Raw genomic sequence first — 12021 nt, forward strand, 5'->3', positions numbered from 1 at the left:
ATGTGGCAAGCCTAGTTAGAGGAGTTGATGGAAATCAAAGTCAGTAGGGTTAAGGGAGGCAGAGAAAAATGTTTAAAACAAAAATTTTACATCTAGGATCATAAATATGGATGTGGATTACAGGTGAGCAGGTTGGCAATAAGAGCACATATTTTGACTGAGAAAGTAGTGTGTGTGTATGGAAGGAGGAGGGAGAAAGAAAGAAGTTGGCAGAAAATGGATAAAACTAAAAAATATTCAAAATCTAGGTGATTTTGGGGGGAAGGCACTTAAAGAGAGGAAGAGAAAAAGACACAAAAGGGGTAGCTGAGAAAATCTATTATTTTTATTTTTATGTAAAATTGAAGACACTATATTTTTTTAAAAAATTATCTTTTAATCTTTGATTATAATATAAACACTACCAGTTTCTTGCAAAAATAAATTCAGCTATAGAAATATTGCATGTTTTATTTAATGAAATGTAGAACAACATTAGCCAACCTAGAAAACTTTTTTTTTTTTTTTTGCAGTGCTGGGGATTGAACGCAGGGCCTTGTGCTTGCAAGGCAAGTACTCTACCAATTGAGCTATCTCCCCAGCCCCCTAGAAAACTTAAGACCTAATGAAAACTACCTTTAGCTTTCAAGGTGTTGGCAAAGTAAAGTAAATTCAACAAGTTACAGTTTATTAGGATTAATATATACTGTTGCAATAGTCATTTTATACAAATGGCTCATGGCTTAAAAAGACCATTTCCTTATTTCAATTGAGTACTATCACAACATGCACTTTAGTAGTCTTTTTTTTTTTTTTTTTTTTTTGGCTAAGCAGTAATAATACATATAAAGTAAAAAGTAAACAGCAACATACAAAAGATGCCACCCTGTCTTTTACTTCATATAGTATCACATGACAAATCATAAAAAAAGAATATTTTAAAATATACACTACTGAGAATTCAGAATATTACATTAAATATATTAGTGCAGTTCTTGGTAAGTTATTAATAACCTCTGAAATTTTTTTTTTTTTTTTTTTGCGGTTCTTGGGATTGAGAACTCTACCAATTGAGCTATATCCCCAGCCCCTGAAATAAATATTTGATAATGTCTTTAAAAGATAACTAAAGAAAGTTTTTAGAAATAAAAAGTATTATAGTCGATAAAATATTAAAAAGCGAAACATTTATCTTGCATTTATATAGTTATTCCATCTATCATTCAGTCTGAAACACTAGATCTACTGAATTTTCTACACTCTTTCTGGAAAAAAAGAGAAAAGTGACAACTCCTTCTGCATATTTTGTAAATACTTATAACTACAATCTATGATATTTAAAGCAAAATATCGAGATAGGAATCCTGGTGAAGAATCTTTTTTACCTGGAACCAAACTCTCATTGTAAATCCAAGGAGGCATTCTGGGCTGAACAGGATCCTGTGAGGGAAATACTCCCACACCTAGAAAATAAGGAACATTAATGTATATAATGGTCCATGAGAAGATGCGGAAATGACACTGAGTGATGACTTTTTATAAAGAACACGTCTGGAGACACTAGAAGAAAGTCACCAATACAACTAAAGTTTTTTTTTTTCTTTTCTTTTGTGCTGGGGATGGAACCCAGGGGCACTCTACCACTGAGCTATATAGCCCTAGCCTTTTTTATTTTTAGACAGGGTGTCACTAAGTTGCTGAGGCTACTCTTAAATTTGCAAGCCTCCTGCCTCAGTCTCCCAAGTCACTGGGATTACAAGCATGTACCATTGTGTCCAGCAAGTGTTTGGTTTCTAAACAACTCTTATATGATTATACAATAACTATGTCCTAAAGAGTAAATTAAAGAAAAGCTAACATGTACCAAATCAATATTTTGAATCATGAGGCTTGAATCATTTCACATTTTTATAACTTAAGGAAAATATGATTGAGGATGGCTTAAAATTATATATGAAAAAAACTTTAATTGCCTAAGTTTACCTGCAGCTTTTTATAATGCTTTTTTGCAAAGTATGATTTTTTTATGATTACTAGGGATTGAACCTAGGGGCTCCCTGCCAGATTTCTAGCCCTTTTTGTTTTTTGAGACAGGGCCTTATCAAGTTGTCCAAGCTGGTCTTGAACTTACAGTCCTCCTGCTTCATCTTCCTAAATGGCTGGGATTATAGGTGAGTTACTGTACCCAGCCTGATTTTTTTAAAAACCTGAATAAAACATTGCTGAATTAGATGTATAGGATTTGGAGTTATTTGTTGTTGTTCAATATAATATCCTCTAAAAATTTGCTTTCAGGGCTGCCACTTCTAATTTATCTCTGAAGTTTGAATTAAAAAAAATTAATTTTTGTGTGTGTGTATGTACATGTACTAGGGATGAATTGAACCCAGGGCCTTGTACATGCTAGGCAAGTGCTCTACTACTGAGTTATATCCCAAGTCCCCAAATTTGGATCTTTTAGGCAGCAATATATGATTTCAAAGAAAACAAAACTATATTTTCATTGGTGACTTTTCTAGTTACAACTCTTGGATCTTTGTGGAAGAACAGAAAGTATAAAGGGGGAAAAAAAGAGAATTTTTATCAGATAAAAGGAAAGGAAATTTTAACAGGAACGATTCTGATTAAGAAAACTGGTTATCAAAATCATTTTTTGAAAAGGAATAATACAATGTGTTGAAAGAATTCAGAGCAAAAACGTAGGGGTTAATTGGAGAAAGGATTGCATTAAACATATTTTAAGCAAAATTTTAATTGGCAAAATCAAGCAGCATTCATTTTAAGATTAATGCTTAAAGTGTTAGCAGCTGAGCGACATTTGGTTAAACAAATTTCTTGCTTTATGAGCTCACCACTCTCTTCAATTGACAGGTTTTGGTCTGAAGTCTTTTCTGCCTCTGCAGTGGTGGTACCACTTACATATCCATCTACAGCACCCCCGTTATTGGCTGTTAAACTGGAATGGTTCTTACTGGAACCTGGGCCTACGGTTTTGTGCCCAACTTCAGAAGTATTTAATTTAATTTGTTCCTGCTCAGGTGTACTTATATCACAAGACATTAGGAGCTTCTCCTCCAAGGAAGGGCCTAAACAAACAGCATGAAGGATATTTGAACAGAACTGCATATTTCTCATTTTGTCAATCATCCCTTTCCACCCAAATATTCTAAAGGGAAGGCCCTGCTATGTATAAAGTAAACTTAGACATAATTCAATAGTCAACCATTTGTATAGGTCTTGAGAGACTAGAGATTTTGGAGAATTTAAACACAATTGTCTACTCTGATATTCAAGAATTCTGGGATCATATGTAGAACAGTGTAGCAGAAGGTACTAGTTTGGAAATCTGGCATCCTACAAGATACAGATACTTTCACTAACTACTGGGGAGGTCTCAGGCCAGCAACATCATCTCTGAGTCTGTTTTCACATCTGCCAAATGAGTAAGTCTGGACTAAGTACAAGCCTGCCAAGATTCCTCCCAGTACTATACTATTTCAAGACAGAGCATGTAACTACCCCCATTATTTCATAGGTGATAAAAACTGAAGTACAGGAGTGTTTAAAGACTTGTCCAAGGACAAACCAATAGTAAATGAACATCTGAGTTTCTGCCTCCAAGTGCTGTCACTGAACCAGAAAGTGCACTTTCTAAAGGAGCTTTCTCAAGCTCATTGTTCTTAAGACAGTGATATTGATGATTTTCCCAAACAAAAGAGAACTCTTAAGAAATGAGCTTGTTCTTAAAGTTTTAAGGTGGTTTAAACTTTTTCTACTTCAGTAGCAAAATGTTTTAAATTATTTTCTGCCATGTGAAGACACTAGAACAAAAAATCAAGACAGATTTGTGTACATGTTTCCTTGCCAACACTACTGTATCATTATATTATCACAGAAACAAATTATCCTAGAGTATCTTAAGAATATTTTCATTAATACTGCTAGGAGTTACCTGCTTTCTGCACATTTTGTGAGGCTGAAGCAGTAGAGAAATAAGGAATTTGCCCAGGGACACCATGTAAGGCAAAAGACACTGGAATCTGACCTGGAGGGAGAGGCTGTGCCCCGGCCTTCTGAGTAAGCAACTGGGCAAGTGGGGTGGTGGGATGTAAAGACTGAAAGGGCTGGGCTGTGGAAGAAGGCCCACATGTGGGAACTTCAACCGGCCCCTGCATAAAGTCACTGAATTCTTCTTCATCAAGAAAGGCAGGTGATGGGGAGACAGTTTTAGTAGAATGAGATGATGTGGGACAATCTGCAAAATGGAAAATGGCAATGAAACACACATATAAAAATCAACAGAAAAAGAAATTAAGGTGTAGTACAATTCCAAAAGAATACAATGAAATATGAATAGAAGAGATGAATAAAAAACAACTAGTAGTAGTAGTCAAGTGGAATTACATTGTATGCAAAACACTTTGATGTCCATACACAATTTGTCCCTTTAAAATGAGGTTTTATAGCTATCTTGCATTTTGTTCAAAGAGAGAAAAAATTAAAACTCAAAATCTCCATCTTTCATTAAGTTAGTACTAATTTCTCTTCCTTAACCAAGACCATTAATAAATTTACATCAAAGAGGTAAATATTTTTGAAATCCAAATGACATATTTATCTTGATAATGTTCCCTCAAACCAATGTATAACAGATATCAGAAAAAAACCTACCTATACGCTGCCAAACACATTTTAACAGATAAATTCCAATGTTTACATTTCATAATTTAGAAAGAAATTCAGTAATAATCATACAATACAAACTTGTAATTTTTCTATCATGCCTGATCCATATACTTTGCAAAGATGACATTTCAGTAAAATTACCATATGAGAAGTGAATATTAAACATCTTATTGAGGTGATATTTTCTTATGAAAAGCATCAAAACTTAGATACCACAAACTGCTGAAACAACTCAACGGTCAATTTAGAAAGTAAACTTTGAGGTCTATATTTAAAAGATTTTTGGCACTAAAGGACAAAGACAAACTGTGGTTTTTTTATTATTAAACATGAGATTCACTTAGGGAATAAATCAGCTCTCCATGGGTCACATTTAATCTAATGTTCAATAATAATACTATTTTAATGTTGCTTCACCTTTTTTTTTTCCAGTATCAGGGATTGAACCCAGGGGTGCTTCATAAATGAGCCATATCCCCATTTTGAGATGGGCTTTCACAAAGTTGCTTAGGACCTTGCAAATTTGTTGAGGTTGGTTTTGAACTTGCAACCTCCTGCTTCAGCCTCCTGAGCCAATGGAATTACAGGTATGCACCACTGTGCCCAGCAGTTGCTTCGCATTTTTAGTAAATATTTTAATATTTTATTTACTAAATATTAAAACCATTACTTATAGATCATCTTTTTTTTAATGGCTCTCATCTGAAATATGGGGACACTAAATGATTCTCTCTTTTGCATCAATCTGGAAGCACTGAAAGTTCTCTGAAAGATGCAAAATGAATATTTAAAATTACTGCCATAACTAATTTTATTTAAAAAAGAAAAAAGCCACATATTGAATCCCAGGCCTCCCAACAATGGTTACCAAGAATATGGACTTAGTTTCTCAGTTTAGGTTCTCAGTTACTTTGAATATTTTTTTAAATGAACCCTAGCTATTTACTAGCAATATGCAGCAAAGGCTAAGCCAGTGTTTCTTTGCATTTGGCTGCAATTGTGTTAATTATTATATATATTTTGGCTCGTAAAATCATGCAGCTATATATATGATTAATAAGAAATATTTAAAATTTTATGATGTAGTTTGTATATTCAATATTTTAAGATAAAAAGTCTACAGGGAAAAAAAAAAAATAAGAAGATGGCTTTGGTGGTAAAATGGTTAGAACTTTTATATACTTTAGGCCTAGGTTTAAAACCCTAACTTGAGAAGTTTTGGAATCTTCCTGCTTCAGAACAATCTTTTTCCGGTGAACTGGAAATTGTTAATTGTGAATATGTTGACAGAACTCCAGAGATTTGAACAGCAGAACAATAATTTATTACTTAACAATGACCTTCGTCTTTGTCAGTACTTATTGTTAAAACTATACCTGGATGGTGAAAAGGGCACTCTATATGGACAGAACATGTTGACCTAACAACCATCATTCCTCTCTGCCTTTCTTTCATCTACGTTTAGTGCCATGTCCAGTTTTTAGTATTAACTTCTGATGTCTCTCTCTTTTTTTTTTTTTTCAGTGCTGGGCCAAGGTCTATTCCTAAATCACTTCCTACTGATATATTTGCCTTTTTAGGTTATGGTTTCCTTTTCTAATCTTAATTTGATTGCTAATATCTATCCTCTTTTGAATCTTGGTGTATAATTTATATAGGGACATATTTTTGCAATGGGAATCTAGGTGTATAATCTAACCCATGAAATTCGTAGAACAGAGGAAAAGCTGTCCTGAAAATTCAGAATTGGAAGCGATGCCAATATCAGATTATTCTCTCCTGATATTACATATAAGAAGTACCATAATACAAGGGTTTAAGACAAAATTTAATAATACTTAACATTTTAATACTTTCTTGGTTGGCTGAATGGTTTATGAAAATTGTTCATCTATTAATGATATGTTATTTTTTAAAGTAACTGATAATAAAATGTGAAAATCTTGTATTTTATAAAAGGCTGATAACAGTCATGCAAAGACAAGACTTAGTTCAATGGTTAAGTGTTCAAATTGATAAGAAGAAAACCAAATGTCTCTTTAACTTGCTCTAAACAGGTACTTGTTTGCTTATCTAATGATAAAAACTACAGAGAAATTTACTAAAGAAATCTTTCATATGGAGTATTATTAAGCCTTTTAAAATATAGGGCATTTGAAGAATTTGCAATTTGCAACACACTGAATAGTAAAATATCAACTAGCTCATAAAAATATAAAAAAAGTGTAAACTTCTTTATTATATTTGCTTTGAGTGAACAGATTTTACTTGTGTTAACATACTTATTTATGCACAGAAAATATGATTTACAATAAAGTTGTCAAATTGATGTTTAACTAGAAGACAGAGGTTTTTCCTAACAAGACAATTGGTATCCAGACTCTTAAGCCACTGCAAAGTTTTCTTCCTTCTTTCTTTTTCCTCCTCCTTCTTCTTCTTCTTTTTTTTTTTTTTTTTTTCTTTTTCTTTTTTTGCAGTGATAGGAATCAAAACCAGGGCCTGGCAAATGCTAGATGAGCTCTCTACCACTGAGCTGCATTCCCAGCCCAAGCCAGTATAAATATTAAAACATCCACTTCTGTACTTAGTTTGAAGGTAAAGTTCAGCATTCACTTCACACATACATAACAGTCAGTACATGGGGTCTCTTAAGTCTTTTCCAAGAAAAGAAAATGTTTATGCCTCTTAAAATTACCTGGTTTCTTGGGGTGCGATGCTGGAGTAGGGTGCATCTTAGCATCTCTGGAAAACCCATCTAAGTTTCCTTTTATGGCTTCCAAAGCATCATCTCTACTCTTCTCTCCTGTCTAAGAGACAACAAATGTATGTCATTTCTTCACTTATCTCTCTTTGCCTAAACCATCCCAAGTTAAATGAAAAGCACAGATACTAGTCTCTTTCTAATATTCTTTACAGAAAAAAAGAGAAATCCTTCACTTTAGGAGTTAGGTAAACCAAAGTGGAAGGAATCAATCACAGCTTCAGCTTGGGTTGATGCCTGAGTGACAAAATTCACTGAACAGGTGAGAGCAGACACATTCAGGGGATGTATGTTTGGGGAGGGAGAAATGGTGAATATATTACCTTGGGTTTCACACTACTCAGAAGTCTGAGTTTTTGCTTTTGCTCTTCAAACTGGCGTCTTTTTCTTTCTTCTTCTAGGAGTTTTTGTTGCTGTTCAAATCGTTTTCTGAAGGAAAAACAATCTAATAAAGATCCATCTTAGGGATTATTAACTATGTTATAGTCAGATTTTTATTTTTGTACCTGGGATTGAACCCAGGGTTGCTTAACCACTGAGTCACATCCCCAGACCTTTTTATTTTTTGAGGCAGGGTTTCACTAAGTTGCTGAGGGTCTTGCTAAATTCCTGGTTTTGAACTTGCAATCCTCCTGCCTCAGTCTCCTGAGCCACTGGGATTACAGGTATGCACTACCTCGTCCAGCTTATAGTCAGATTTTTACTCATAGATGTAGCAATATCATCTTATACTTCTAGAACTATAATTAATTATAATTAGAAATTTTCATTTCTAATTATATCTAATTTTCTCAAGACAATGTGTGCTCACTATATTTATTCTAAAATATTTGAAATGAATCTAAAAATGACTTAAATTATGTATGTGTATTTTTTATCTAATTTGCAAGGAGAGGAAACAACCTTTGCATACAAAAGTAATCTCTCAAACTAGAGGCTGATAAACATAAAACCATCTGCTCTGCATATGAAAAAGAAACTTCCTTCAGAAGCAGCACCTAGAGTAGAAGAGAATCAGGGGCCTGCATCTTGGCTCAGACTTTGCTGGTAATTATAAACTGGAGGATCTCTAAAGTCCTTTTGACTCAAAATTTCTAATAAAAGTATTCTGAAGAGTTTCAAAGGCAACTTCACTATTTCAGCTTCAAATATGCTCTACAGAACATCCGACAATTTATAAAAAAGCTGCTACTATCTATCTTTGTTATCCTTGAATCCTCCAGGTCTCTTACTGCTGCTCTTCGGCAAACTGCTTCTGCATGTCTGGAGTGTACTGTGGACCTGGAGGACGCATGCCCAGGAATGGTGCTTGTCCTAGGTAAGGCATTCCCGCTGCTGGCATTGGTCCCATTGGTATCCCTGTCTAGAAAAAACAGACAAAATTAAAATAAATATTAAAAATATATATTTCCTTCTCATTATCACAAAGAAAAATGTAATTTGCACAAATTTAACATTTATTAACATTTACTTAACATTACTAAACTATAAAATATACTCAAAGATTCAAAGAACATATGCTAAATAAAAATGGAAAGCATCTCCATTCCCTTTGATGTCTCAGAGGTGACCATTGCTAATTGTGTGTGTGTAAAATTCTTCAGGTAGTGTATGGAAGCCCCTACACAGTTATATTCCTGTGAGTTTACTATTAATCCACACATTTTGAGATAAGGTACCATATCTTACATATCTTCATATTTCTAGTATTAGATAAGAGCCTGGCATATGGTAATCATTCTACAAATGAAATTAAACCTGATTTCTCAATACTTATGATAATATTTTGATGTTCACTATTACAGGCCTAATATCAAGACTTACACAGAAAATAAAATACATTGAGTTAATAGTAAGTGATGTATCACTGTAACAGTAAAACCTTCACTCAAGTGTCAGAAGGATACAATAACATAATAGGAAATCACAAAATCTAATATTAAAAATCATAGTGACAATGATAACAATGGCTAATTTTCACTGAGTGAAAACTCTTATTTCTTAACCTTTTCCCCTTTTGCCCTAACTGAAACCTGGCTTTCTCTGAAGCCCTCTCATTTGGAGATTGCTGCTTCTACACTTCTGTAAGTGGGGAATATTCCTTCTTGGTTCTTATGAACCTTTCTTCCTCTTTAAAAAAAGTTGAATACATTTTAATTTCCTTCCACTGGACTTTATCATTTACTATAATACCTTGTTCCTGTCATCTACTCACCCTCAACTTCCTCACTTTTCAATTGAAGACTTTAGAACTCTGTTATCTTCCATTCTACCCGTAAATTGCTGGTGGTAATACCAACATTCATATAAATGACTCATTTATCACTGTGGCCTTTCAGGTCTCTGACCTCCTCACCTCAGTCATATCCAATGTATCATTTTATCTTCCCATTTCATGGTCATATCCTTGTTCAAACAGCATCAATAACAACATCATCTTCAAATTCTTGATTTTAAGCAGCCCAACACTTGACCACCATCTCCTATCGTTTCAGCTCATCTACATCCAGCAATTCTCTTCTCACTTGCCTTCTGTTAATTTTCCCACATTCCATCATCTTTATCATCTTCATCATGGCCACTTTTCTCTTCTTGCTCAGCTTAGATCCCCAGGTTTAATACTAAATGGCCTTGTAAACAGCCTTAACTCCCTTAGTTGTCAATTTCTTGGTATGGTCTCCCAGTTTCTCTATGATGTGTCTGCATGTGAGGACTTGGATTTCTATTTCTTTTTCTTTCTTTTTTTTTTTTTTGAGGTGGGTGGTACCAAGAATTGAACTTGGGGGCACTTAACCACTGAATCACATTCCCAGGCCTTTTTAGATTTATTTTCAGACAGGGTCTCACTAGATTATTTAGGGCCTCACTAAGTTCCTGAAGCTATCTTTGAATTTTTGATCCTCTTACCTCAGTCTCCTGAGCCACTGGAATTATAGGCATGTGCCACTGTGCCTGGCTTGCATGTGAGGATTTCATTTTGCCTGCATTTTAGACAGCTTTTCCTGACCTACTGTCAGTTCCCTAATTCTTTCTTCAGCCATTTCTAATTTGCTATTAAACTATCCATAGAACTCTTTTGGTTAAAGTATTTTTCAATTACAAAATTTTTAAAGATGCATGCTATCACTTTTTATAATTTGAGTTTCCTGCCAACATTTTCCACTTCGGCTTTTATTTCTTAGATCACAGAAAATGCAGTTCCATGGTCTATTCTACTAATTCCAATAATTCACATTTTCATCACTTTTAGAGTACCTGCTTATTGAGCTTGAGGACCTATCAGACCCCTGCACTGGGGGTAATGTGGGAGTAATGATGGTATGTGCATATACTTCCAGTGACACAGGAGGCTGAGGCAGGAGGATCACTTGAGCCCAGGAGTTCAAGGTCAGTCTGGGCAACAAAGCAGGATCTCAGACCCTGTCTTTAAAAAACAAAAAAAAAGGAACCTTTGTTTTTGCAGTACTGAGGATTGAATCCAGGGCCTGTATATGCTGGGCAAGATTTCTATCACTGAGCTGCACTCCCAGTCCTTTTTTTCTTTGAGAGAGGGTCTTCCAGGCTATCCTTGAACTTACTATTCTTCTGCCTCAGTTTTCTGAGTAGCTGGAATTACAGGTGTGTGCCATCATGCCTGGTCAAAAGATTAACTATTTCTAAATATATTAATAAGTTTTAAAAAATACAGTTCTTTTATTCAGCCATAAAAAAAGAATGAAATTCTTTTTTCATTTGCAGGAAAATGGATAGAAGTTGAGAACATCATGTTCAGCAAAATAAGCCAAACTCAGAAAGTCAAGGGTTGTATGTTTTCTCTCATATGTTGAAGCTACAGAGGCAAAAGGAAAAGCAAAGTATGTATATGTATGTGTGGAATCTCACAAAAACCAAAGCAATCAGTAGAGTACAGGAAAGGGTCCTGTGGGAAGGAGGAGGGAAGGGAAAGGGGAAATACTGAGGAATGATACTGGCCAAATTGTATTGTTATATCATGTGCATGTACAAATATATGACAATGAATCCCACTGTTAAGTATACTTATAATGCACCAATAAAAAACACTCTTGGTGTGCCCACATCTAACAAAAAACAATAACCTTATAAACAATCAAAGAGTACCTGCATAGCAATGGGTCCTTGGGACATTTGGGAGCTGTAATTCATTCCCATCATATTAGGCTGCATGACAGAGACCATAGGGAATCCTTGTTGCTGCATTGGCATCAAGCCTGATGGAAAACACCAAGGCATTATTAAAGCCAACATGTTTGAAAGCTTATTTTCTTAAAGATTTGTTAACTGGGAGACTACACACTACAGTGGGAAAAGCACAGGTTCCTAATTAGACAGTCTTGAATATGAATTATTCCAATTCCATCACTTACCTAGCTGTGTGATCTTGGGTAACCTGCAAAACTTGATCAGTAAAATGAGGCTAATAATATCTGTTCCACAGAATCTGAATGCATATTTAAAAATGGACAGCATGTCTTCATTGTGGTACTTAGCCTTTAAGATGGCTCCTGATGATTTTGCCTCCTGGTATTCATATGCTTACATCATTCTCATCATTAGTTGAACTAGTACAACCAATA

The 12021-nt window shown here is 34.7% G+C and overlaps 1 protein-coding gene across 19 annotated transcripts in view; it reads right to left on the reverse strand.

Annotated features, from left to right (window-relative positions):
- Positions 1-12021, reverse strand: part of SYNRG (synergin gamma) — a 65235-nt gene that overhangs the window by 44567 nt on the left and 8647 nt on the right. For 8 of the 19 annotated variants that reach the window (XM_079132086.1, XM_079132092.1, XM_079132090.1 and 5 more), the window contains exons 3-9: positions 11546-11655; positions 8659-8789; positions 7750-7855; positions 7361-7472; positions 3932-4234; positions 2832-3065; positions 1365-1442 (exon numbers count right to left, since the gene is read on the reverse strand). In XM_079132086.1, coding sequence (XP_078988212.1) covers positions 1365-1442; positions 2832-3065; positions 3932-4234; positions 7361-7472; positions 7750-7855; positions 8659-8789; positions 11546-11655 — 1074 coding nt within the window. Of the gene's footprint in view, positions 1-1364; positions 1443-2831; positions 3066-3931; positions 4235-7360; positions 7473-7749; positions 7856-8658; positions 8790-10681; positions 10858-11545; positions 11656-12021 lie in introns of those variants that run through there. The other 11 variants (XM_079132085.1, XM_079132088.1, XM_079132084.1 and 8 more) reach the window with 4 other exon arrangements.

This window comes from Sciurus vulgaris, assembly GCF_902686455.1.
Source record: "Sciurus vulgaris genome assembly, chromosome: 3".
Taxonomy (NCBI): Eukaryota; Metazoa; Chordata; class Mammalia; order Rodentia; family Sciuridae; genus Sciurus; species Sciurus vulgaris.